The sequence below is a fragment of the Carettochelys insculpta genome, chromosome 22, assembly GCF_033958435.1.
Source record: "Carettochelys insculpta isolate YL-2023 chromosome 22, ASM3395843v1, whole genome shotgun sequence".
Classification (NCBI taxonomy): Eukaryota; Metazoa; Chordata; order Testudines; family Carettochelyidae; genus Carettochelys; species Carettochelys insculpta.
This window is the reverse complement of record NC_134158.1, coordinates 4,661,556-4,689,414: the sequence shown is the minus strand read 5'-3', so window position 1 is coordinate 4,689,414 and position 27,859 is coordinate 4,661,556. Positions and strand designations below refer to the sequence as shown.

The following is a 27,859-nucleotide window of genomic DNA, read 5'->3' as shown; positions in this document are numbered from 1 at the left end:
CCCAGCCCCAGGGGTGCGACAATCACAGCGTTACCAGCTCCCCAGCAGTTACAGGGGAAGGGGACTTTGACCCCTGTGGCAGGAGCTCTGGCTGGGAGACCCCAATGAGATCTAAGGACACAGATCAGTACAAAACATTTCCGCTGCTGCGGAGCTTCCAGGTTCTCACCCTCTGCCCCCCGTTAATTGATATGCCTGTCCCCAGCCCAGCTGTTAATTCTGTCCCACCCAGCCCCACATCTGCCGCTCAGGACCCCTCCTGCAGCACCAGGGGTTTATCCCCCTCCCCCTCTTATCTCTGGGGATGCCGGGAGGGAGGAGAAGAGATGAGGAGCCAGGGGCTGGGTACATGGGAATCCTCCAAGTTCACAGGGACTGATGTATGTGAGGCTGCAGAGGCTGATTTCAGGAGCACAGTTGGAGCTGGGATTGCCCCAGCCCCAGCCAGGGCCAGATTCTCTCCCCAGGGATGGAGCCCGGTGGGAAAGTGAAGATCAGGGCCTGAGTAGCAGCATCGATAAATGTCACCTGCCCCTGGTCACAGTCCAGACACACCCGGATCCTGCGGGGGGCCCGGCTCAGGGGTAGGGGGGTCACAGGGGAGGTGAGAGCCTGGAACTGATCCCCCAACCACCGCACAGCCCAGACGGCCCCCCCCAGGGCTGAGGCTGATCCGTCCCTTCCTACTCACAGACTCTCTGGCCACCCCCACCTCCACCTCCCAGCAATGTCTCCCTGCGGTGAACCCCTCACAGCCCAGCACACAGGGCCACGTGTCGAATCTCTCCGGGTTGTTGGGTAGTCGCTGCCGTGTGTCTGCCCGTCTCACGCTTTTCCCACCCTCAGACAGGACGAGGTGGGGATGAGCCGTGTCCGGATCCAGAGTCACACGGGCTGCAGGGGAGAGAGAATCAGAGCGTGAGGGGCAGAGCTCAGCCCTGGGGGAGGGTTTGATGGGTCAGTGACAGAATCGGGCCCAGCTGGAGAGTGACTCAGGGAATCTCCTCTCCCCAGGGCAGGAGGCTGCTACTTGTGGCTCCGGAGCCACGTGGTTGGTGCTCCTTAAGGGCTTCTTTGTGGCTGCCGATGTTGTAAGTGCTAAACCGCCTGATTATTTTTGAAAAACGGTGAACATCTAAAAGCCCCCCACTAAAGCCCCCGCACTACCTAGAAAAGGTCACGTGCTCTTGAAATGTTGCATCAAATGGAGAGAGAAACTTTCTGCATCTCCGCGTCTCCGGTCACTGAACGACAATTCCCTGATGCCCGATTGTCTGAGCCCCCAGGTATTTCCCACAACTGTGAAATGGAGGGAAAAAATCTTTAAAAACCACTTCGGGCCCTTTATTCTGTGCAGCTGAGAACATTTCACCGCGAAATAATGAGAAATGCTGACAAAGAAACACCCGTGTCCCCCTCCAAGCAGAGCCGTGAATTCTGCCAGACTGGCGGCCCCCTTAGACACACGGCCCCGGCCCCTGCCCTGCGCCACAGGGGGAGGCTGACGTCCGGGGGAGCCTCTGTGAGCACAGGTGCGGGGAGGGAGCACTCCAGAGACGCGCTGCCCCCACCACAACTTTAACTGCCAAGTGGGTGTCCCCGGCCCCTCCCGGCCCCTCTGGGTGGCCTCCCTGCGCCCTCCCCCACAGGCACCAGCACCCCTGGCAGTGACTCCCCACACCTGAAACTGGCCCGAGTGGCCCCTTTCCCGCAACAGCCTCCAGGGCTCTGACTTCAGTCGGGGCCTGTTAGTCTGTTTCAGAGGCTGCGGCACCTGGAAGATAAACAGAGTTTGTTTGTTCTCCGGCCGCCCATGAGCGCTTAGGCCAGTCAATGAGCTCGTGGGAGTCCCAGGGCCCCGGTGTTTCCGTGAGCTCCTCCCAGCCCAGCAAACAGCCTGAGTCAGATCCAGGCAGGGAAACACCCACTCGCTGCAGCGCATGAGCCTGTTCCTGAGCTCAGGGAAGTGAAACTCACCCTGTTCCCAGCCCGGAGGGAGCCATGGCTGCAGGGAGCCCCCTGCAAAGTCTCCAGGAAGAAGCCACATGTCCCGTCTGTCTGGAGTATTTCACAGCCCCGGTCACTCTGCAGTGTGGGCACAACTTCTGCCGAGCCTGCATCAGCCAGTGCTGGGAGGGACCCGACCCAGCCGCCTCCTGCCCTCAGTGCAGAGAGACTGTGCAGCAGAGACACCTCCGGCCCAACAGGCAGCTGGCCAATGTTACAGAAATAGCCAAACGGCTGAGTTTGCAGGCAGCGAAGGGAGCAGGAGGGGACGGGGTGTGTGGGGAGCACCAGGAGGCTCTGAAGCTGTTCTGTGAAGAGGATCAAACCCCCATCTGTGTGATCTGCAGAGAGTCCCGGGCTCACCGCGCTCACACTGTGGTTCCCATCCAGGAGGCTGCCCAGGAGTACAAGGTACAGAGCTGCTGTCCAGGCTGATGGGTGATAACTTTGCGTTTTACTGACAAGTCAATGGCACCATTCCGGTGTGTGCAGCCTGCAGGGCCTGAAAGTTGCTGTACAAATTAGTGATGCTCCAGCCTGGCAAAAAGGCAACAAAGAAAGTTTTTAAGTTTGTCTTGTGAGGGACACCCCTCCCCCCTGTGCTGTATGGAAAATGGGCTGTGACTGTAAATCTGTATAACTTAGAGATACTTTGAACAAAAGATGGTTTGTAACCGGTTACATTTAATGTTCAAACCTGCTGAGTGTGTAATTGTTGTGAGTAGTTGGAAATACGCCGTGTGTGCTTGTTTAGAGTTAGAGATGCTAATAACAGCCATTGCTGGAGATTCTGGGGTTAGTTTTCCTCATGACTGAGCAATTAACCTGAGGGCTAGTAAATGGCTTGTTGTTCTGTAGGTCTGGGAGGTGGCTGGTTTAAAGACATGTAACTCTGCCACCTGGTGCAGGCCTCCATTTTGGGGGGATGCTTAACGGATGCCTGTTGGGGTGGAGTGGGGAGAAAGGGAGTCCATGTTAGCAATAGGTGTTTTTCAGCCCAGTGTTTTAGCCAGCTTCACTTTTTGCTTCTAGCCTGCCTTCGAAATAGCCTGACATCCCCTGCGGCTACGTCTGCTCTTACTGGGAATGTTGACTGCTGTTACACAACTTTAGTTACACCAATTGCAAACCTAAAATTGATTTTGCAGCTGTCGACTTTGGTCCCTGTCCTCACTGCCGAATGTTGATGGGAGCGCTCCTCCGGTCGGCAGTCCTTCATCTTTGTGGTTTGCAAGGAGTTCTGGGGGCAACCTAAACCCCAGAATGAGCCATTTCACGCAGGTGCAAAACAGCGCCCCAGAAGATCATCCCTTCTGTGACCCGTGTAGACCTGCCCTAAGGCTGTGTCCGCACTGCAGGTTTTTCAGAAATAACTTTTCTCAATGTTCTAACAGGTAAATAAGTTATTTCTGAGACGAGCGCTCACACTGCCAGAGCATTTCAATCTGGAGCATTCACACTAGAGCGCCCAGATTTGACATAAGAGCTAGGATGGGATGTCTCCCAAGAGGCCAATTAAGTCTTAATTTCCTCTCCTTCATACACACTGAGTCAGTTTCAAATTGGAAAGGGGGAGGAGGTCAGTGGAAGTTGTTTGTTTTGGGGGAGTTACTGTTTTGAGTTAAATGCCCTGTTAGACCAGACTAGCAAGGTTTGCAGCGTGGGCACAAGGGTTTGTGGGATCTGCCCCCCACCTATAAAGGGGCTTTTCTGGGAAAACAAAACAAAACCAAAACCAGTGTAGACAAGTCCTAAGAAACACAGAGAACGTTACTGGAGACCCAGGCTGGGATGAGATTCTTTTCGACGTAAAGATTTTACCTGCGATAAAGGCAGCTGTGACGCTATGAGGCCCATCTCACCAGCACTGAGCAGTGAAGAGAAGCAGCCGTTGGGAGGGAAAGACTCGCTGCTGAAGGCCCCAGGCCCAGCAGGGAGAGGAGGTTCCCACTGGGAGGCTGAACTCCTGCGCAGCTCCACGAGGGATTAAACTCAGATGCTGCGGCCGGCACTAGAGGAGGTCACTGGGCTGAACGCTGTGTGGGCCTCAGGTGCCCTCAGCCCACCCACAACAGGGCTCAGATGGAGCAGCTGATTCACCCCCATGTGACTCCAGTGCCCTGGAATGTGCTGCACCTCTCCGCAATTCGCAAGTACCCACAAAGCTTGGGCAGAATCCAGATCTCCCACAAATTACTAAAAAGCCCTAATGTGAATTAGTATCACGTCTGGCTGTGACCAGCCTTGGGTCTGCATTAATAACGTGTCCTCTCCCGGGGAGTCTCGATGTCATCAAGCAAATAAAACTAAAAGTTATCTTGAGTTATCTTGGTGGAGAGAAATACCCAACGCTCAACCCAAAGTAAAACCTCCCAAATCCTTTCTATTTCCACAGGAAAAAATCCAGGACCGTTTGAAGACTCTGAGAGAAGAGAGAGAAAAGCTGCTGGGACTGAAAGTGACTGGAGAGGGGAAAACCCAGGAGTACCTGGTAGGTGCCGATAGTTATGAACCACCAGGGCTGGCAGAGGGAGGTCTGTTTGGAGGCAGACTCCTGTGCGGCCTTGGTGAAGGAGGGATAGTGAGTGTCTCTGTGGTAGGGGATTGCTGGGTTAGAGCCATGGGAAGACAAGCCCTAAGCTTCCATTGCAGGGGATGAGTTAGTATCTATCCCTTGTGGCTTTCCCACAAATCCTCCCCAAGGGAACTCACTGTCCCCAAGAAGTGCTGCCTGCTGTGTCTGTTCACTTCCTTCTTTTTCCTCCACTTGCATCTCTGTCAGTGCGGTGCTGAGCCCGGCCTCCTGCTGCTCGGAGTCTGAACTCCCAGAGGCCATGAATGACAGAATGTGCTAACTGGCAACCTTGGTAACCTCCCTTTCAGAGATAACAGGGGACAAAGGGGGAAACTCAGAGAGACTCTTCTGCCTTGTGTGCACAGAACAGAGTCAAAAGTCAGATATTGGGTTTTTCAAAGACATTCTCCCTACTGCGCACTCAGCTCCCCATGACAAGGCCCCAGGCCCCACCCATGGCCCTGACCAGCCCTTCCCCTGTCTTCCTACAGAGACAGACACAAAGGGAGAGGCAGAAAATCGTGTGGGAATTCCAGCAGCTGCGGCAGTTCCTGGAGGAACAAGAGCGACTCCTGCTGGCCCGGCTGGAGAAGCTGGAGGAGGAGATTGTGAGGACCCAGAATGACAGTGTCAGTGAACTCTCTGTGCAGATTTCCCGTCTCAGTGAGCTGATGGGTGAGCTGGAGGGGAAGTGTCAGAAGCCAGCGAGTGAATTCCTGCAGGTGAGACTGAGGGAGACACAGAGACTCTGTGTGTGCCCCAGGGCTGGAGATCCCAGAGAAAAAAATAAGTTGGTGCTTTGCACCCACCAGCCACAGCTCCTCCACTTCTCCCTGCACGTCCTGCCTGCCACAGTCAGCTGTGGGGAGGAAAGGATCAGGTCCAGGGTGTGCTGGAGGGAGGGGATGGGCACAGGTGGGGAAGGGGAAGTGTGGGGGCAGGAAGAGGTGGGGCAAAGAGTGGCATTGCCGGAGGGGGTGGAGTGGGAGTGGGGTTCTGCATCCCCTGGGAGAAGTGGAAGCTGGTGCCTATGGCTACAAACATCCCAGCTCCCCTCACAGGGAAGGGAGGCTCCTGAATCATAAGCTCTGGGGTCCAGCAGTCTGAGGTCTTGAGTTACAGACACAGAGATATTAGAGATGGCAAAGCCCCATTAGCTCAGGGAATCCAAGGCCCTGGGGCCAGGGCAGGGCCCCTCTTCCCTAGATTTGCAAACTCCCTTCCCTGGGATCCCCTGTGCGTGTTGTGTGGGACTGAGATTCTTTTCTCTCCTTCCCTTGTAGGACGTCAGAAGCACCTTGAGCAGGTACGTGGCTCTCCGTCCCCCTCACACCTCTCAGTGTTGGGAAATATCTTGGAGGTGGTGTTACCACTGAATCTCCCCAGGACTCTATGGTGAGATGTTAGGGGAAGGTCCCATCTAAGCTACAAATTTCCCTGATCACCTCCAGCCTGAGGGTCTCACCCTTGCACAGACTTTCCAATTATCCCCTCAATGGCAAAGTCTGACCTCAAGTATTCCCTAGAGGTGTCACCTCCCTGGGGGACCGGCTGCCCCAGGACTATGAGGCTGGAACATCGGCTTGTCACTGCTGGGCACTGGGTGAATTGGTGTCTGAGTCTAGTTCCTAGTGGGCAGATTGTACAGCACTTCCACTGGCAGCATCCTGTCCCTCAGAGCCTGGAGGCCAAGGCATGAATGGGCCATGGAGACGCAATTCCCCTTTTGTCCCCAGAGCTGGTCTCTCCAGGCCGTAGTTCTAGAATCTGAATGGGGCCTGCGAGGGGAATGTTGCAGGGCCCTGGGCTGTGCTGCACCTGCTCTCAGGCTGGGAGAGGCAGAGGGATTCTAACTCCCAGCCCCTCAGAGCAGCGACTCACTGGCAAGAACTGAAGAACCGAGTCACTAAATTCTGATGTTGTTTCTGTCCAGGTGTGAGAAGGGGAAGTTCCAGCCGCCAGAGGAGATTTCCCCTGAACTGGAAGGACAAGTCAGTGGTTTCTCCATGAAAACTGTTGCTCTCTCCGAGACTCTGAGCAAGTTCAAAGGTACGTAGAAGAGATCTCGGAGGGCAAAGCGAGTTAAGCATCTGGAACAGTGCCAAATGCCAAAGTCTCTGGTCAACTGGTTCACAATGAGGTTTGGCTTCTATTTAATTGTGGGGTGAGACTGGTACAAACTTGAGGTCCACCACTCAGGTTGATTAATTAAAAAACGTATTTGTTCCAAAAGGATGCTGTGCAGTTCCAGTTACCATCAGACACAGAGTGGCAGCCATGTTAGTCTGTATTCTAGCAATACTAAAAAGCAGTCTAGTCGCACTTTAAAGACTAACAAAATAATGTATTAGGTGATGAGCTTCTGTGCGACAGACCTACTTCTTCAGATCAGAGCCTTATGAGCACAGACTCAGTATATAAAGCACAGAGGTCCAAAAATTGTTATCAGCGTTGACAAATCAGAAAAATTGTTATCAAGGTTGGCAAATCAGAAGAGTAGAGGGACGGCAGAGGGTGTGATGTGGGGAAGTTAAGAGTTAAATAAAGCATCAAAGTATGTAAAAGAGTCCTTATAATGGGTCAGGTAATTGCTGTCCCTCTTCAAAACATGGGTTAATGTTTCAAATTTGAATATGAATGTTAGTTCTGAGCATTCTCTCTGTAGACACTTGTTAAAGTCCCTTTTCAATAGAACACAAACTTTCAGGTCTTAAACAGGATGGCCCACTCCATTAAAGTGCTGGCTGACAGGTTTGTGTATTTGGAATTGTTTGATGTCTGTTCTATGTCCATTCATTCTTTGTGGAAGAGTGTTTGCAGTCTGTCCTATATACAGGGTGTGTGGGCATTGTTGGCAGATGATGGCATATATGATGATAGTTGAGGGCCAGGAGAATGTGTCCAGGATTCTGTAATTAACGTGGTTTGGTCCAGTGATGGTATCTTTGTCCAGAATAGCTATGTGGACAAAGTTGGCAACAGGGCTTGTTGCAAGGAAAAGTTCCAGGATTAGTATTATTGTGGTTTAGCCTGTGGTTGCTGGTGAGAATTCTCATAAGGTTGGGAGGTTGGCTATAGGAAAGAACAGGCCTGTCACCTAGAGCCTTCTGGAGTGTGGCATCATGATTTAGGATAGGTTGTAGGGCTTTAATGATGCGTTGCAGTGGTTTGACTTGGGGGCTGCAGGTGATGACCAGTGATGTTCTGTTATTGGCTTTTTTGGGCCTGTCTTGGGGTAGTTGGCTTCTGGGTATTCGTCTGGCCCTGTTGATTTGTTTTTAAACTTCTCCTGGTGGGTAATTCAGGTCTATGAATGTTTGGCAGATTTTGGAGTTTTCGGTCTCTGTCAGTAGGATCAGAGCAGATGTGATTGTATCTCAGGGCTTGACTGTAAATGATGGATTGTGTTGTGTTACCATTAGAGTGAGAAATGACAGAAACATGGAAAGAAATACTACCCATTTGCCTCCTCCTGCGGTATAGGCAGGCTGTGCTGCATTTCCCCTGAGATGCTCTAACTATCCCTTACACTATCTACAATATTACGCACATCCTGTTTATATATTGACTAGCAGATTAATCCATCATTGCTTCGGTTCTTAAGTCAGTTGGGGCTGGTTAGAAAATGAAGGAAAAAGATTCACGCTTTATTGAAATGATTGTATTTTTCAAAATTACAGTGTTGTTTTGATTGCTAATTTTTATGATGGATTTTTTTAAAAAAGGATTGTTAACATATTTCCATTAAATTTTTTAGTACAGAGGGGAACTTCACGATGTGTATATTTATTTTTTGTCACTATAAACTATTTCCATTCAGTTTTAACAAAAAAGGGCACCAGTTAATGTGGTTTCCAGTAACATTTTCTTTTAGTTTTCAAACCTTTCAGATTTAAGGTGTGGAGGAGGGGAGCTCTGCCAATGGTCACTGAGTTGGACCATCTGCTGGGGCTCCCAGTCTCTAGTCCCTCCCCAGGGAGAGGTGGGGGCAGGAGGGGAAAGATCCTGAGCCCCAGGTCTGGCCCAGCCGATCCTTTCACCCTGTCCCTGACCCGTCCCTGCCTGTGAGTGACTCTCCCCAGCCCTGGGCTGAGATCTCAGAGCTGTCGGGCACAGCCTGGGGGAAGGAGATTCCCTGAGTCACTCTCCAGCTGGGCCCGATTCTGTCACTGACCCCATCAAACCCTCCCCCAGGGCTGAGCTCTGCCCGTCACGCTCTGATTCTCTCTCCCCTGCAGCCAATGTGACTCTGGATCCAGACACCGCTCATCCCCACCTCGTCCTGTCTGAGGGTGGGAAAAGTGTGAGATGGGAACATACACGACAGCGCCTGCCCAACAACCCAGAGAGATTCGACGCTGAGCTCTGTGTGCTGGGCTGTGAGGGGTTCACCTCGGGGAGACATTGCTGGGAGGTGGAGGTGGGGGATGGGTTGTTCTGGGCTGTGGGGGTGGCCAGAGAATCTGTGAGGAGGAAGGGATGGATCAGCCTCAGCCCTGAGGGGGGGATCTGGGCTGTGGAGAAGTGGGATGGTCAGTTCCAGGCTCTCACCTCCCCTGAGACCCCCCTGACCCTTAGCCGGGCTCCCCGCAGGATCCGGGTGTGTCTGGACTGTGACCGGGGGCAGGTGACATTTATCGATGCTGGTGCCGAGGCCCCGATCTTCACTTTCCCGCCGGGCTCTGTCCCTGGGGGGAGAATCCGGCCCTGGCTGGGGGTGTGGCACCATAGCTCCCAGCTCCAACTGTGTCCCTGAAATCAGCCTCTCTAGCCTCAGTCTCAGTGGAGGGCTGGAGGGACCCCACTGAGCAGGGAACCAAACTCTCCACTCTGCCCCCAGGAACTGATGCCGGGAAATGAAAAAGGACAAAACACATCAGAATTGTCTTTCCTGCTTTATTTACTGGAAATACCTGACAGACCCCAGTGAGATCTTAGGACACAGATCGGTACAAATCGCATCCAGCTCCCCACCCCACCCTCTGGTGACCCTCATTAATTAATTGTGTCCTGCCCCTGCAGCGGCCTGGCTGTTAGTTCTGCCCCTGCCCAGCCCCACATCTGCCCCTCAGGGCCCCTCCTAAAGCCCCAGGGACAGGAGGGGGAGAGAGATGAGCCCCTCCAGCCCCAACAGCGAACAGACCAGCACGTCCCTGTGCTGAGGTGGGGCATTACTGGAGTGTAAAATGAACATGCAAAATATGATTGCAATCGCTCTTCTCTGCTTGTACCAAATCTTCTGCCAGCTAGGCCAAGGGAGGTGTCTGGTGATTCGCTGAATCTCTTTATTCGGCTCAGATGTTTGTATTATTGTTGTTACCCTTCTGCCGGAAGGAACTGGCAGCAACCAGGGCCGGGTTCAACATCGAGGGGTTCCTTTCATCCATCTCACACAGAACCAGGTCAAGCCCCCAGCCAGTAGCCTGGGAAGGTCACACACCCCTGGGGGCCTCGGAGAGGCAACGCTTCCCCCCTCGCAAGCACAAAGTCTGAGTGCAGAAATGGACTTTCAATAAAAGAGGCAGAAAAGTCAATTAGCATAAGCTTGGGAAAATCCCACACCCAGAGTTCATAACCAGTTCTCAAGTAACTGTCCCAGCTCAGATGCATTGGCCTCTCAGGCTCTCCAGTCCAGTACTGTGACCAGCCAATCCACACACCCAACTTTCTCCCTACCCCCACTTCAAATGCCCCACTTACAACTTGGTCCAGTCCCTGTGGGCACTGACACCTCACGCTGATGCTTTCCCTCACGGAACCTGAGACAAGGCCACCTTTGCGCCCGTCCGGCGTTCTGCTTCCTCCTACCAGCCGTCCATGGGTCGTGCCTTCTGTCCATCCGCTGCTCCTCCTCCCGGCCACCCGCCAGTCCTGCCATACACTGCTCCTCCTACCAGCTGCTCGCCGGTCACACCATCCAGTGCCATGGTGGGTCTGGCCTGAGGCAAAACCCTGTAATTTCAGCACTTGGTGGCCTCAGCTGCCCCCCTGTAGTTTCAGCTCTGGATAGCCACCAAAGTGGAGTCTCACAAAAATACTCTTATGCAGCACTATCTTTTAACACAGGAGAGGACTACTCAGACCAAACTTAGAGCTATAGGACCAAGGAATAGGCAGGGCCACAGCACTCAGCTACCTGGTTCAAACCATACGCCCCACCCCCTGCATATTTGCTTTATAATATTTCAAACCAGGGAGCTCTGTGTAATCCATGTCTTTTGCAGTTATATCGACTGCCCTGCCCGCCCCCCCCCAACGACTTGGAAAATTGGTGAGATTTCACAATTCTCATACTGAGTGTTCGCATAAATTGTGATTCTACAACAATGTGTTTACAATAGACAAAATCTCATTGCTTCATTGATACCCATCACTCTTTGTTTGCCAGGTATCACATATGCACCCCTTTGCATTCTCATGCAAATAATCTCTGGGAGACACATTCCTCCCACCCTTCAGCAGCATTGAGTTCCTGCTGGCACATTCCTTCCAGAAATATTCAGAATAACGCCTCCATGCTGCAGGGAAAATAAGCAAAACTTATTCCCAAATAGTGTCTCCACACACAGTAGAGCCTCTTGTGGATTAGAGTCCCTGAAAGCACAGCTTCCCGGGGCTCTAATCTGAAATACCACGTCTACACAGCAAAGTTATTTCAGAATAAATATTCCATAGTAGCTCATTTTGAAATAGACCGTCGTCCTGTTTACACAGCCCCTAGTTTGGAATGGGCCCTGTTCTTCATGGAATGAGTTTGACCAAATTTGAAATAAGCCCTTCGCTATTTCGAAATAATTTTGCAATAGTGGTTTTGCTGTGTAGACACTCGCAAAGTTATTTGGGAAGAGTGGCTGTTATTCCTCAATAAGTTTGCTGCGTAGACACACCCTCACTGACTGCAAACCTGGCCACCATGTTAAAGGGACACTGCCAATTTGAACGACAACAGGCTGGATTCTCATTCTCACCCAGGTCCCTTTATTTACACCACTCTGGCATTGCCATCCCCGGTGGTTCAAAAGCCACAAATCAGGCCCAAAAACAATCATGAGAGATTTAGAAAAATAATGCTGTGAGGATTTTTTGTTATTCGTGTTCTGATTTTGAGGCTTGGAACTGGCACTACAGTCACAAAGGTATTTGAATAGTATTTAGATTGTAGGTACATTATTATTTATAACACATTCATAACACATCATTGCGGAGTTATTAACAGTGGTTTGTAACCTATCCTTTAAATCCACTTTGGTACCAAATGACTGGAAGACGGCCAATATAACACCAATATTTAAAAAAGGCTCTAGAGGAGATCCTGGCAATTATAGACCAATAAGTTTAACATCAGTACCAGGCAAATTAGTAGAAACACTAGTAAAGAGTAAAATTGCAAGGCACATAGAAGAGCACAAATTGTTGGGCAAAAGTCAGCATGGTTTCTGCAGAGGGAAGTCGTGTCTAACTAATCTATTAGAATTCTTTGAAGGGGTTAATAAACATGCGGACAAGGGGCACCCAGTGGACATAATATACCTAGATTTCCAGAAAGCCTTTGACACGGTCCCACACCAAAGGCTTTTATGTAAATTAGGCGGTCATGGGATAGGAGGAAAGGTCCTTTCATGGATCGGGAATTGGTTAAAAGACAGAAAACAAAGGGTGGGAATAAATGGTAAATTTTCACAATGGAGGAGGGTAACTAGTGGTGTTCCCCAGGGGTCAGTCCTGGGACCAATCCTGTTCAACTTGTTCATCAATGATCTAGAAAATGAGGTAAGCAGTGAGGTGGCAAAGTTTGCAGATGACACCAAGTTGTTCAGGACAGTCAAAAGCAAAAGGGATTGTGAAGAACTACAAAAAGATCTCAGCAAACTGAGTGATTGGGCAGCAAAATGGCAAATGAAATTTAATGTGGGTAAGTGTAAGGTAATGCATGTTGGAAAAAATAACCCAAATTACACGTACTACATGATGGGGTCAAATTTAGCTACGACAGATCAGGAAAGGGATCTTGGAGTTATAGTGGATAGTTCTCTGAAGACATCCACGCAGTGTGCAGCAGCAGTTAGTAAGGCAAATAGGATGTTAGGAATTATTAAAAAAGGGATCGATAATAAGACAAAAGATATCCTACTTCCCCTATATAAAACTATGGTACGCCCACATCGTGAGCACTGCGTGCAGCTGTGGTCTCCTCACCTCAGAAAAGATATATTGGCATTAGAAAAGGTTCAGAAAAGGGCGACTAAGATGATTAGGGGCTTGGAACGGGTCCCATATGGGGAGAGGCTAGAGAGACTGGGACTTTTCAGTTTGGAAAAGAGGCGATTGAGGGGCGATACGATAGAGGTATATAAAATCATGAATGGTGTGGAGAAAGTGAATATAGAAAAATTATTTACCTTTTCCCATAATACAAGAACTAGGGGACACCAAATGAAATTGATGGGTAGTAGGTTCAAAACTAATAAAAGGAAATTTTTCTTCACACAGCGCACAGTCAACCTGTGGAACTCCTTGCCCGAGGAGGCTGTGAAGGCCAGGACTCTATTAGGGTTTAAAAAAGAGCTTGATAAAATTTTGCAGGTTAGGTCCATAAATGGCTATTAGCCAGGGATGAAGTATGGTGCCCTGGCCTTCAGAACAAAGGCAGGAGATGGATGGCAGGAGATAAATCACTTGATCATTGTCTTCTGTTCTCCTTCTCTGGGGCACCTGGCATTGGCCACCCTCGGCAGATGGGGTGCTGGGCTGGATGGACCTTTGGTCTGACCCAGTATGGCCATTCTTATGTTCTTATGCTACTTGACTACGTTTTGTTTTGGTTCTGCAGTCCATACAGGGTTAACAGCTCGATGGCGTCATCGCGCTGCAGCGAGGGGACAGGCTTCATGCAGATTATGTGATCACTTAGGCAGCGAAACAACCACCACAGAGGCAGCTCGCAGGTCTGGTGGAATAACTCGTTTTAAAGCTGAATTATCTGGTGGGAGAGGTTTTGCTTTGACCAGCTACAAAGGAGCTGCAGGATGAAGAAAGTAGGTGTACTTGCCGATCTGTAAAAATCTTGTTGCAAGGCTCACGTGTTGCATTCGGGTGACTCGTCGTGACGTGTAAAAGTGTCCAGATGGGTGGGCTGCGTAAAATTTTCACAAAATTGTATTGCTTCTCGGCCTTTTGCCTAAGATCAAGTGTAATATCTGTTTTTTTTTTTTTTGTTGTTTTTTTTTTTGTCTATCTGAGACTAGTTGGGTTTCTTGTGTAAATACTAAGATGCTGTTTCCTGTATATTATGCTTCATAACCTGTTCTAGTTTCTCAGATGATATATCCCTGTGTATGTTAATTTGTTATGCTCCTTGCTGTACTTGAAACATTCCCTCAATAAAACTCATTTAATCTGTTCTTATCAGTTTAATATCTGATATGTTCTTTATCTGAGAACTATATATTAAATGGATTTTTGGAACAGGGAGATGGAATAGGAGCTTGCTCCATCCACTCCACGCATCGACCTGGTATTGCAGTACTTCCAGGAACGGTGCACCTCCCTTCAGGGGGGAATAGTCTTGGTAAAAAAATAGAATTCAATTCTAAAGGTGTTGTCTTTCTGAACCAAAAACAGAGTTCTTTGTATGTAAACTTGTTGTAAGAATCACTTATGCTTTTATGTTCAGGTTGGGTTTTTACTTGCCCAAAACTTTGAAATTACCATAGAAATGATTATTATAAAAACTACTAAGAGAACACTGAAATACATATTTAGCATTTCTAAAAGCAGTTAAATGCATATTTAGCATCTCATTAGTAAGGGCAGGGTTGGCGCACTTTGGAATTGCGGCGTTGGTTTAGGTGGGGGTCTTTTCCAAAAGAACCCCGGCAACTTCGAAATCCCCTTATTCCTATCAGCAAATTAAAATAAGGGGATTTCCACATCTGGACCAGCTGCGCAGCGCGAGCCGCTGCAATTTCCAAGTGCTGCCCCCCACCCCGCCCCCCCGCATTCTAAAGAGAGTCTCATTAGTAATCTTCAAAATGGCTATTTGCATGGACATTTTGAAGTTTTGGGCTAGTGTAGACAAAGCCACTTTGTTTTATGTGACTCTTGATTTCTCCCCTTCCTACCGCTCTTCTGATGTGCCCACTTTGATTCCGATTTTTCTGATTAGTCAACCTTGATGACTAGTTTTGGTTGTCTGTGCCTTAAATATTGAGTCTTATGGTCTGAAGACGTGGGTCTATTCCAGAAAAGCTCACCCCTTAATAAATTATTTTGTTAGCCTTCAAAATGCTAAGAGACTGCTTTTTTTTTTTTTTTTTTGCAGAGAAAAGAATCCAAGTGTTTGTGAGAGGCAGGTCTGCTCTAGGTCAGCAGGCCTCCAGGGCTGGTGAAAGCAGAGGGCTGCAAGTCCCCTTCATCAGCACTCCCATGACAAAAATTGTTCCAGTCCCCCTGGTCAGACCTGGTTTGGTTAACCAATAAGAACAGATTGAAAGTTTTTGATTGTGCAGGTTTAAGACTAAGAGGAGACACAACTGAAGACAGTTGGCAGTTTTTCCATGGGCCATTATTAAGGGCCTAAAAGCAAGCAAGCTGCACCCCTGTAGTCTAAAACTCTTTCAGTTCTGTGTAATGTTCACCTGTATCTGACATTGAATTCAGTGTGATGGTTTTGAAATTAACTTGCTGTTCAGTCTCAGTACTGATTGTAGCTGTGCTAATGAAAGCTCCTTGTTGTGTGAGTGAGAATGGATGCTGTATGTGTGCGAGACTGTCACCAGCTGTTCCAGGAAGCGATCAGGACAGACCCTTAGCGCTGCAGATCATTACAAGGTGAGCAGTGGGCAACTCTAGAGAAGGAGAGAGGCAGTGAGAAACAGTCCTCAGTCAGCAGTAGCAGGCTGGGCCAATAGAAGACGAGCCTGTAGAGTGAGAGGGAAAAGGTGAGCAGTGGGCGCATTGCCACCTAGAAAGGCTGGCGCACTCTGGGATGAAGCGGGACTTTGCCCACGAGAGCTTATGCTCCAGAATGTTAGTCTCTGAGGTGCCCCAGGACTTGTTGTTCTTACAGTGCACGGCAGGGCAGTCCCAAGGGGTTATTAACCCTGAGCAAAATGCAAGTCCCCTCTCTCATGCACTCTGCTCCTGCTTGTCCCCCTCCCTGCCCCCGCTCCCCCCAGCTGTTGGTCATCCCTTGGAAACAAGGCTGGGATGTTGGCCCAGCTGGGTTGATGCTTCCTCTGTAAAACCCGGGCTCAGACTCAGCATTGCCGCTAACTTTTCCCAGGCACCTGTGAAATGAATTTGTTCCCTGCACCCCTCGGCTGTGTCTACACGTGCCCCAAACTTCGAAATGGCCATGCAAATGGCCATTTCGAGTTTACTAATGAAGCGCTGAAATGCATATTCAGCGCTTCATTAGCATGCGGGCGGCAGCGGCGCTTCGAAATTGACGAGCCTTGCCGCCGCGCGGCGCGTCCAGACGGGGCTCCTTTTCGAAAGCACATCACCTACTTCGAAGTCCCCTTATTCCCGTGAGCTCATGGGAATAAGGGGACTTCGAAGAAGGTGGCGTCCTTTCGAAAAGGAGCCCCGTCTGGACGCGCCGCGCGGCTGCAAGGCTCGTCAATTTCGAAGCGCCGCTGCCGCCCGCATGCTAATGAAGCGCTGAATATGCATTTCAGCGCTTCATTAGTAAACTTCGAAATGGCCATTTGCATGGCCATTTCGAAGTTTGGGGCACGTGTAGACACAGCCCTCATGTGAAATGTGACAAGTCCCCTCCATATCAGTAGTCTGACAAAGCGTGGGGGGGAGGGGGAGGAGGCCTGGCGTGTGGGAGGGGGGCTCAGGGCTGGTGCAGAGGGTTGGGGGTGAGGGTGCTGTCTGGGCGTGCGGGCTCTGGGGTGGAGCCAGGTCTGAAGGGCTTCGGGTGCCGGCTGGCTCCGGGCTACAGCAGAGAGGACCCCCCCCAGCTCTCCCCCCAACACAGCCCCCAGGCTGAGGCAGGGGGAGGCGCCACATGGGGCTGGGCTGGGAGATCGACATCCCTCCCCTGCCCTCAGTGGGTCTGGGGCTGGCGGGGGCTAACCTGGGCCGGGGGGTTCCCCAGCTGCAGCAGGTCCCTGCCAGGCTGGGGCGCCTTTCCCCTGACCGCGGCAGGCTCGGGCCAGTTGGGTCCCGCAGCGCCCGGCTTGCAGGGGACGTCGCCCCAGGTGACCTCCGAGAGCAGCGTTCACCCCCAGCGGGGCTAAGCGGCGCCACGTGTCCCCCACCCCCGGGAGCAGCCCCAGCTCCTCGCCCCCACCAGGAGGCCCGGCCCCGGCACAGCCGAGCTCCCCGCACAGTGGCCAACGCCCCATTAGCTCAGCGCCCCAGAAGGGGCTGGCTGGGGAGCCCCGTTACTCCTGGAACAGCAGCCGGGTGAGGCAGGGCACATCCCCTTCACGTCCCTCTTCCTCAGGGTGTACGGGAGCTATTATTCCCCTCTGCTCATAGGCGTAAAGAGACTTTGAAGTAGGCAGGATCCTTTTGTAAAGGAGCCTCGTCTGGACGAACTGCGTACCCGGTGTGGCGGGGGGGCATCACCCGTGAGGTGCAGCATGGTCCAAGAATCAGAAGAGTGCATGAGGTAGTGGGTGCGACATTCCCCAACGTGGGGTCCATCTTTTCATTCCATGGTTGGCCAAGATGGAAGGGAAGTGGAACTTCAGCAATAGTTCAAAAGGTGGGTGGAAGCCAATGCTTCCACTTAGCCCAGTCCTGTATCGTGTTCGTCATCTCGTCACGTGTCCTCGTTACCCATATTCCGTGTTGGCTGGGTCGTGGTCGATGAGTGGAAAGGGAATGAGGGAGGAACGCACTGCGAAGGGAGGCAGAGAGGAAAAGAAAAAAAGAAAAGGGAGGCTAGGGAAAGGGTAAAGAGATGGCTTCTCTCTGTGTAGTAGGGCCCGTTAGATGAGTTCTGGGTAGTTGGGCAGTTATTTGTCCTGATATTGGCGGAGGCCTGTAATATGCTCTGTGTAGACGTCCTGGGACCATCTGATGGCATCTGACACCATTAGCTGTCGCGTGAGGCGGGCATAGTGGCGGCTGATGCCGCAGGCCTCGAGGACCATTTTGTTCTGGGGGTCCCAGGCCCCCAGGGCACCCACCAGCAGGGCATGTACCTCCACTTTGTAGCCCTGTGTCCTTAGCGGTGTCTATTTATCTAGCGTCTTTGCCCTTGCTTCCCGGAAGGCCACTGACAGGTTTTCGAAGGGGATGGAGACATCCACCATGGTGATCGTCTTTGCCTGCTCGTTAGTTATTACGATGTCTGGTCTGAGCAGGCTTTTGGTGTCCGGGATGATGCAGTCCACTGTCACTCCACCCAGGGCTGCCAGGAGGGCCTCGATAAATCAATCTAGGATTGCGTTATGCTGTAGTTGCCAGGTCCTGGAGAGAACCAGACATCCACAGAGAACATGGCACAGAGTATCCTTAGAGTATCCACATCCTCTGTTACAGTTCCCATGCTGGATGGCTCTGTTGAGATGGATGCAGTTCAACCACACACAGTGCATAAAATACCATTGTGCAAAACAGATAAAGTTACTGGCCAACAAAAAAGTAGGCCAAAATTACTGACACTTCATTTGCAGGTGATCTCAAATACTACACTTGTCTTTGACCTTTCTTTCTTTTATTTATATTTTTTTTAAAAAAAAAATGGGGGGGGGTGACTTAATGCTATGAACATTTTACACAGCCCACCTGTCTGGACACTTTTGTATGTCATGACGACTAAAGCCAATGCATCACATGTGAGCATTACAACAAGATTTTCACAGATTGGCAAGTACACCGACGTTCTTCATCCTGCAGCTCCTTTCTAGCTGGTCAAAGCAAAACCTCTCCCACCAGATAATTCAGCTCTAAAACAAGTTATTCCACCAGACCTGTGAGCTGCATGTGTGGTGGTTGTTTCTCTCCCGAAGCGATCAGCTAATCTGCATAAAGCCCGACCCCTCGCTGCAGCATGCTGATCCCATCGAGCTGTTAACCCTGTATGGACTGCAGAACCAAAACAAAAAGCAGTCAAGTAGCACTTTAAAGACTAGCAAAAGAATTTATTCGGTGAGCTTTGGTGGGACAGACCTACTTCTTCAGACCATCAGACCACCGGACTGCAGAACCGGTGTCAACCACACACCTTGGCAGCCACCAAAAGTATTCAATCAGGCGCCAGCAAGGACAAAGAAGAGAAAAATCAGACTGGAGCAGAAAGGAGGAAGAAGAGCAGAATTCAGCCAGGCGTGTGGCAGGAGCAGGGAACCTTTGCGGGGCTGGAGGCCGCTGACTACAGAAAATGGTAGAGGCCTCAAGTGACAAGGAAACCACAAAGTAAAACAAAAAAGATACCGCAACGCAGCCCCAAAGGATGAGAGAAAACCTGCACAGACACGCCCCCCAAAGCAGCCTGGAGGGGGAAACAGCCCCCCCCCTCCCCCCCAAAGCCAACCTGCGGGCAATGCGGAGGCAGCTCCAGGGGGATAGCTCTGTGGAGCCTGCCCCCCACATCACCTGCCCCCCCAGAGTCTGCCCCTCCTTATACCGCCTATGCTCTGCAGGCAGCTGCTGTAAAGGGACAGCCTCTCGGACCCTCACTCCCTGCCCACGCAGCCCGCAGGGGAGCGGGAGCCCCATGGAGACTGGTGGGCAGCTCCCAGAGCCTGCCCCACCCCACAGCCTGCCCACCATATGGAGGCCACAGGTGACTTGGGGTAGCCCCAGAGTATCACCACCAGCTGGAGGAGGGGGCTGCAGAGAGAGGGCTGGAGCCCGGTTCTCCTTTCCCTTCCCCTGACAGCGAGTGTAGCAGAAAGGTGTGTTTGGTTAGTGTTGGTTTTGTGTCTGATGTACAGTTTCATGTCTGAGGACTTGCGTATAAATTCTGCAGTTTCTATTTCCCTCTGTGTCACTCAGGGTTAGATAGTACGTACTGTAAGGCCTTGCTCCCTCCTAGCATTGCAGTTAAGTTGTATCCCTTGTCTGCATCACAACTCAGTTGTGTCTATAGTAAGTAGAGGCCCAGTATGAGGCCTTAGGCCTGAACTAAAGTAATGGTCAAGCCTTTGCTAACAGAAAGCAAAGTGCAGCTGTGCGCTGAAGGGATGCATTGCTCACAGACGCTGGCATGAAGAGGGCTGATGGGGCATAAACAGAGCTACCCAGCATATTGAAGTATGAACATGGCACCAGAACACCCGACCCTGGAACATTCCACAGAGAAGAAAGAACAGGCCGACCCATCCCAGTGACAGGGGCAGAAGGGTAACATGATGGATAGAGTTGTTTTGTTCGAACCAACATGTACAAGGTGAGAGGCGGCACCTGACTACGTACAAAGGGTTGTACCTCAGTACGTCAGGAGTGATGTGTGAATTGTTTGTACCTGTGTATAAGAATGTACTCCTGGGGTGTAGTCTGGGTCCGGCCAAGGGGGCAGTGGAAAGTCCTGCCACTGACTGAGCCGAGTCCGTTGACCGTGGGTGCATATTTGTAGTATGCCCTGACTTAGACTAAGAAGTCTACAGGGAACTACTATTGCGTCCAATACGGCAATAAACCTGGCCGACGTGCCTTCGCACCTTACTAGACTCTGTGGTCATTGGGGGTTCTCTTCGGGTCTGCTGTGTCGGCTATCTGCAGAGCTGGGGCAGCGCACAGAGGGAACACGCGCACGCAGCCGAGTGATACCAACACTAGAGAGAGCAGAGCAGCACGCTGGTAGCATCTGACAACAGAGGTGATCAAAAACAAGTTGAGCCGCTTGTCACAGCTGCAAGATAGTCTTATTCAAAAGCAGGTGCATGCCAATATGGATCTGGTCCAAATAGGTTCGGGAAACTTGAAAGCTAGATGGAAAGTGTGGCAGTGGCTGAACTCTATCACCTGGTTGCTAAACAAGAAAGAGATGGAATTAGGAAATAAAACTGCCCTGGTGACTGGGTGTACTGAAATGCAGATTCTCAGCTTAGTGACGCTGGAAGGTGAAATGTATTGGGTGTTATCTGGGAATGTTAAGGTTTTAGCGCATCTCCTGAAACAACACCTATAAATATGATGGATACAATACGTCTCCAGCATGGTTAAACCTGATTTACAATTTGGTGAAATTGTTGTTAAAATTGTTCCCCAGCAGTCTGTGGAGACAGACCTGGGGAAGGTAGTAACCCCTGTCATTGTCATCTAGGATGAGCTGTAAATCCCTGAAGAAGTGCTGGAGAGATTTTAGCTGGGGGCTGTGCATGGGGGTCTGTGGTTCTCTTTGATGGATCTGTCCAGTAGCAGGTGACGTCTTACACACACAGACCCAACTAGCTCCTGAAAGCTCCTTGGGACAAGTGGATGCTGATGTGCCTGTGAAGCCTCAGTGACCCTCCACATCAGGACCAGAGCCCTAGTGGCACGTTTTTCACCAAAGCCTCCAGGGCGGAATTGTTACCACTGGCACCTTCCAATTCAGCAAACAACCGAGTCAGTTCCAGAAAGGGAAAAACGCCCAGCACTTGCTGAAGGTGGGGTACAGTGTGAGCTCAGGAAAGGGAAACTCACCCTGTTCCCCAGCCCAGAGGGAGCCATGGCTGCAGGGAGCCCCCTGGAAAGTCTCCAGGAAGAAGCCACATGTCCCGTCTGTCTGGAGTATTTCACAGCCCCGGTCACTCTGGAGTGTGGGCACAACTTCTGCCGAGCCTGCATCAGCCAGTGCTGGGAGGGACCCAACCCAACCGCCTCCTGCCCTCAGTGCAGAAAACCTGTGCAACAGAGACACCTCCGGCCCAACAGGCAGCTGGCAAACATGGCAGAACTCGTCAAACGGCTGAGTTTGCAGGCAGCTAAGGGAGCAGGAGGGGACGGGGTGTGTGGGGACCACCAGGAGGCTCTGAAACTGTTCTGTGAAGAGGATCAAACCCCCATCTGTGTGGTGTGTGATAGATCCAAGGCTCACTGCGCTCACACTGTGGTTCCCATAGAGGAGGCTGACCAGGACTACAAGGTACAGAGCTGCTGTCCAGGCTGATGGGTAATAACTTTGCGTTTTACTGACAAGTCAATGGCACCATTCCGGTGTGTGCAGCCTTCAGGGCCTGAAAGTTGCTGTACAAATTAGTGATGCTGCAGTCTGGCAAAAAGGCAACAAAGGAAGTTTTTAAGTTTGTCTTTGTGAGGGACACCCCTCCCCCCTGTGCTGTATGGAAAATGGGCTGTGACTGTAAATCTGTATAACTTAGAGATGCTTTGAATAAAAGATGTTTTGTGACCGATTATGTTTAATGTTCTGACCTGCTGAGTGTGTAATTCCTGTGAGTAGTTGGAAATACGCCCTGTGTGCTTGTTTAGCATTAGAGGTGCTAAAAACAGCCATTGCTGGAGATTCTGGAGTTAGTTTTCCTCAGGCCCAGCAATTAACCTGAGGGCTTGTAAGTGGCTTTTGATCTGTAGGTCTCGGAGATGGCTGCTTTAAAGACATGTAACTCTGTCACCTGGTGCAGGCCTCCATTTTGGGGGGATGCTTAACGAATGCCTGTGGGGAGGAGTGGGGAAAGAGGGAGCCTATTTAAGCAATAGGTGTGTTTCAGCCCAGTATTTGGGCCAGCTTCACTTTTTGTTTCTAGCCTGCCTTCGAAATAGCCTGACATCCCCTGAGGCTACGTCTGCTCTTACTGGGAATGTCAGTGGCTGCTACGCAACTTTAGTTACACCAATTGCATTCCGAAAATCAATTCTGCAGCCGTCAACTTTGGTCCCTGTCCTCACTGCCAAATGTCGATGGGTGCGCTCCTCCGGTCGGCATTCCTTCATCCGTGCGGCTTGCAAGGAGCTCCGGGGGCAACCTAGGCCCCAGAATGAGCCGTTTCACGCAGGTGCAAAACAACGCCCCAGAAGATCGTCCCTTCCGTGACCCGTGTAGACCTGCCCTAAGGCTGTGTCCGCACTGCAGGGTTTTCAGCAGTAACTTATCTCAGTGTTCTAACAGCTAAATAAGTTATTTCTGAGACGAGCGCTCACACTGCCAGAGCATTTCAATACGGAGCATTCACACGAGAGAGCCCAGATTTGACATAAGAGCTACAACCAGGTGTCTCCAAAGAGGCCAATTAAGTCTTAATTTCCTCTCCTTCGTACACACTGAGTCAGTTTCAAATTGGAAAGGGGGAGGAGGTCAGTGGAAGTTGTTTGTTTTGGGGGAGTTACGATTTTGAGTTAAATGCCCTGTTAGACCAGACTAGCAAGCTTTGCAGTGTGGGCACAGGGGTTTGTGGGATCTGCCCCCCACCTATAAAGGGGCTTTTCTGGGAAAACAAACAAACAAAACCAAAACCAGTGTAGACAAGTCCTAAGAAACACAGAGATCGTTACTGGAGACCCAGGCAGGGATGCGATTCTTTTTCACCAAAAGATTTTACCTGCTTTAAAGGCAGCTGTGACTCGATGACGCCCATCTCACCAGCACTGAGCAGTGAAGAGGAGCAGCGGTTGGGAGGGAAAGACGAGCTGCTGAAGGCCCCAGGCCCAGCAGGGAGAGGAGGTTCCCACTGGGAGGCTGAACTCCTGCGCAGCTCCACGAGGGGTTAAACTCAGATGCTGCGGCCGGCGCTAGAGGAGGTCGCTGGGCTGAATGCTGTGTGGGCCTCAGGTGCCCTCAGCTCACCCACAACAGGGCTCAGATGGAGCAGCTGATTCACCCCCATGTGACTCCAGTGCCCTGGAATGTGCTGCACCTCTCGGCAATTCGCAAGTACCCACAAAGCTTGGGCAGAATCCAGATCTCTCGCAAATTACTAAAAAGCCCTAACGTGAATTGGTAACACGTCTGGCTGTGACCAGCCCTGGGGCTGCACTAATAACGTGTCCTCTCCTGGGGAGTATTGACCTCACAAAGATTAACAGTTATCTTGAGTTCTGGGGGAAACACCCAGCGCCTCCCCCCTCTCAACCCAAAGTAAAACCTCCCAAATCCTTTCTGTTTCCTCAGGGAAAAATCCAGGCCTGTTTGAAGACTCTGAGAGAAGAGAGAGAAAAGCTGCTGGGACTGAAAGCGACTGGAGAGGGGAAAAGCCGGGAGTACCTGGTAGGTGCCTGTTGTTATGAACCATCAGGGCTGGCAGAGGGAGGTCTGTTTGGAGGCAGACTCCTGCGTGGCCTTGGTGAAGGAGGGCTAGTGAGTGTCTCTGTGATCGGGGATTGCTGGGTTAGAGCCGTGTGCAGACAAGCCCTGAGCTTCCATTGCAGTTAGAGTATAAATGGCTCAGGGCAGGGGTTCCACTGCAGGGGATGAGTTAGTATCTGTCCCTTGTGCCTTTCCCACAAACCCTCCCCAAGGGAACGGACTGTCCCCAGGCAGTGCTGCCTGCTGGGTCTGCTCCTTTTGTTCACACACACTTCCTTCTTTTTTCTCCACTTGCGTCTCTGTCAGTGCGGCGCTGAGCCCGGCCTCCTGCCGCTCAGGGTCTGAACTTCCACAGCCCATGAATGACAGAATATGTAGATAATGACAGGCCTGGAAACCTCCCTTACAGCGATAACAGGGGCCAAACGGGAAACTGTGAGAGAATCCTTTATCTTGTATGCCCAGAATAGAGTCAAACGTCAGATATCAGGTTTTCCAAAGACCTTCTCCCTCCAGCGCACTCAGCTCCCCATGACAGGGCCCAGGCTCCGCCCATGTCCCTGACCAGCCCTCCCGTGTTCCTACAGAAACAGACACAAACCGAGAGGCAGAAAATCGTGTGGGAATTCCAGCAGCTGCGGCAGTTCCTGGGCTGTGGAAGTTCAGACCCTGAGCGGCAGGAGTTTCAGAGCTTCCTGGTGCTCCCCACACACCCCGTCCCCTCCTGCTCCCTTCGCTGCCTGCAAACTCAGCCGTTTGACGAGTTCTGCCATGTTTGCCAGCTGCCTGTTGGGCCGGAGGTGTCTCTGTTGCACAGGTTTTCTGCACTGAGGGCAGGAGGCGGTTGGGTCGGGTCCCTCCCAGCACTGGCTGATGCAGGCTCGGCAGAAGTTGTGCCCACACTCCAGAGTGACCGGGGCTGTGAAATACTCCAGACAGACGGGACATGTGGCTTCTTCCTGGAGACTTTCCAGGGGGCTCCCTGCAGCCATGGCTCCCTCTGGGCTGGGGAACAGGGTGAGTTTCCCTTTCCTGAGCTCACACTGTACCCCACCTTCAGCAAGTGCTGGGCGTTTTTCCCTTCCTGGAACTGACTCGGTTGTTTGCTGAATTGGAAGGTGCCAGTGGTAACAATTCCGCCCTGGAGGCTTTGGTGAAAAACGTGCCACTAGGGCTCTGGTCCTGATGTGGAGGGTCACTGAGGCTTCACAGGCACATGAGCATCCACTTGTCCCAAGGAGCTTTCAGGAGCTAGTTGGGTCTGTGTGTGTAAGACGTCACCTGCTACTGGACAGATCCATCAAAGAGAACCACAGACCCCCATGTACAGCCCCCAGCTAAAATCTCTCCAGCACTTCTTCAGGGATTTACAGCTCATCCTAGATGACAATGACAGGGGTTACTCCCTTCCCCAGGTCTGTCTCCACAGACTGCTGGGGAACAATTTTAACAACAATTTCACCAAATTGTAATTCAGGTTTAACCATGCTGGAGACGTATTGTATCCATCATATTTATAGGTGTTGTTTCAGGAGATGCGCTAAAACCTTAACATTCCCAGATAACACCCAATACATTTCACCTTCCAGCGTCACTAAGCTGAGAATCTGCATTTCAGTACACCCAGTCACCAGGGCAGTTTTATTTCCTAATTCCATCTCTTTCTTGTTTAGCAACCAGGTGATAGAGTTCAGCCACTGCCACACTTTCCATCTAGCTTTCAAGTTTCCCGAACCTATTTGGACCAGATCCATATTGGCATGCACCTGCTTTTGAATAAGACTATCTTGCAGCTGTGACAAGCGGCTCAACTTGTTTTTGATCACCTCTGTTGTCAGATGCTACCAGCGCGGTGCTCTGCTCTCTCTAGTGTTGGTATCACTCGGCTGCGTGCGCGTGTTCCCTCTGTGCGCTGCCCCAGCTCTGCAGATAGCCGACACAGCAGACCCGAAGAGAACCCCCAATGACCACAGAGTCTAGTAAGGTGCGAAGGCACGTCGGCCAGGTTTATTGCCGTATTGGACGCAATAGTAGTTCCCTGTAGACTTCTTAGTCTAAGTCAGGGCATACTACAAATATGCACCCACGGTCAACGGACTCGGCTCAGTCAGTGGCAGGACTTTCCACTGCCCCCTTGGCCGGACCCAGACTACACCCCAGGAGTACACTCTTATACACAGGTACAAACAATTCACACATCACTCCTGACGTACTGAGGTACAACCCTTTGTACGTAGTCAGGTGCCGCCTCTCACCTTGTACATGTTGGTTCGAACAAAACAACTCTATCCATCATGTTACCCTTCTGCCCCTGTCACTGGGATGGGTCGGCCTGTTCTTTCTTCTCTGTGGAATGTTCCAGGGTCGGGTGTTCTGGTGCCATGTTCATACTTCAATATGCTGGGTAGCTCTGTTTATGCCCCATCAGCCCTCTTCATGCCAGCGTCTGTGAGCAATGCATCCCTTCAGCGCACAGCTGCGCTTTGCTTTCTGTTAGCAAAGGCTTGACCATTACTTTAGTTCAGGCCTAAGGCCTCATACTGGGCCTCTACTTACTATAGACACAACTGAGTTGTGATGCAGACAAGGGATACAACTTAACTGCAATGCTAGGAGGGAGCAAGGCCTTACAGTACGTACTATCTAACCCTGAGTGACACAGAGGGAAATAGAAACTGCAGAATTTATACGCAAGTCCTCAGACATGAAACTGTACATCATACACAAAACCAACACTAACCAAACACACCTTTCTGCTACACTCGCTGTCAGGGGAAGGGAAAGGAGAACCGGGCTCCAGCCCTCTCTCTGCAGCCCCCTCCTCCAGCTGGTGGTGATACTCTGGGGCTACCCCAACTCACCTGTGGCCTTCATATGGTGGGCAGGCTGTGGGGTGGGGCAGGCTCTGGGAGCTGCCCACCAGTCTCCATGGGGCTCCCGCTCCCCTGCGGGCTGCGTGGGCAGGGAGTGAGGGTCCGAGAGGCTGTCCCTCTACAGCAGCTGCCTGCAGAGCGTAGGCGGTATAAGGAGGGGCAGACTCTGGGGGGGGCAGGTGATGTGGGGGGCAGGCTCCACAGAGCTATCCCCCTGGAGCTGCCTCCGCATTGCCCGCAGGTTGGCTTTTGTGGGGGGGGGGGGGCGGCTGTTTCCCCCTCCAGGCTGCTTTGGGGGGCGTGTCTGTGCAGGTTTTTTCTCATCATTTGGGGCTGCGTTGCGGTATCTTTTTTGTTTTACTTTGTGGTTTCCTTGTCACTTGAGGCCTCTACCATTTTCTGTAGTCAGCGGCCTCCAGCCCCGCAAAGGTTCCCTGCTCCTGCCACACGCCTGGCTGAATTCTGCTCTTCTTCCTCCTTTCTGCTCCAGTCTGATTTTTCTCTTCTTTGTCCTTGCTGGCGCCTGATTGAACACTTTTGGTGGCTGCCAAGGTGTGTGGTTGACACCGGTTCTGCAGTCCGGTGGTCTGATGCTCTGAAGAAGTAGGTCTGTCCCACCAAAGCTCACCGAATAAATTATTTTGCTAGTCTTTAAAGTGCTACTTGACTGCTTTTTGTTTTGGTTCTGCAGTCCATACAGGGTTAACAGCTCGATGGGATCAGCATGCTGCAGCGAGGGGTCGGGCTTTATGCAGATTAGCTGATCGCTTCGGGAGAGAAACAACCACCACAGATGCAGCTCACAGGTCTGGTGGAATAACTTGTTTTAGAGCTGAATTATCTGGTGGGAGAGGTTTTGCTTTGACCAGCTAGAAAGGAGCTGCAGGATGAAGAACGTCGGTGTACTTGCCAATCTGTGAAAATCTTGTTGCAATGCTCACATGTGATGCATTGGCTTTAGTCGTCATGACATACAAAAGTGTCCAGACAGGTGGGCTGTGTAAAATGTTCATAGCATTAAGTCACCCCCCACTTTTTTTTTTAAAAAATATAAATAAAAGAAAGAAAGAAAGAAAGAAAGGTCAAGGTCAAGTGTAGTATTTGAGATCATCTGCAAATGAAGCGTCAGTAATCTTGGCCTACTTTTTTGTTAGCCAGTAACTTTATCTGTTTTGCACAATGGTATTTTATACACTGTGCGTGGTTGAACTGCATCTATCTCAACAGAGCCATCCAGCATGGGAACTGTAA

General features: G+C 51.1%; 2 protein-coding genes and 2 pseudogenes across 2 annotated transcripts; 3 read left to right on the top strand and 1 right to left on the bottom strand.

Moving 5' to 3' along the window:
* Positions 1–206: 206 nt before the first annotated feature.
* Positions 207–2,003, bottom strand: LOC142024632 (butyrophilin subfamily 1 member A1-like; annotated as a pseudogene).
* On the top strand, positions 2,002–26,746 carry LOC142024910 (zinc finger protein RFP-like). Its single transcript, XM_075017251.1, has 7 exons — positions 2,002–2,418; positions 4,403–4,498; positions 5,074–5,304; positions 5,866–5,888; positions 6,516–6,631; positions 23,601–23,696; positions 24,323–26,746. Exons 1-7 carry the CDS (start codon positions 2,002–2,004, stop codon positions 24,406–24,408), a joined length of 1,065 nt encoding a protein of 354 aa, XP_074873352.1. The 3' UTR covers positions 24,409–26,746.
* On the top strand, positions 8,504–10,615 carry LOC142024583 (butyrophilin subfamily 1 member A1-like). Its single transcript, XM_075016712.1, has 2 exons — positions 8,504–8,564; positions 8,821–10,615. Exons 1-2 carry the CDS (start codon positions 8,504–8,506, stop codon positions 9,336–9,338), a joined length of 579 nt encoding a protein of 192 aa, XP_074872813.1. The 3' UTR covers positions 9,339–10,615.
* Positions 13,955–14,130, top strand: LOC142025413 (U2 spliceosomal RNA; annotated as a pseudogene).
* Positions 26,747–27,859: the final 1,113 nt, after the last annotated feature.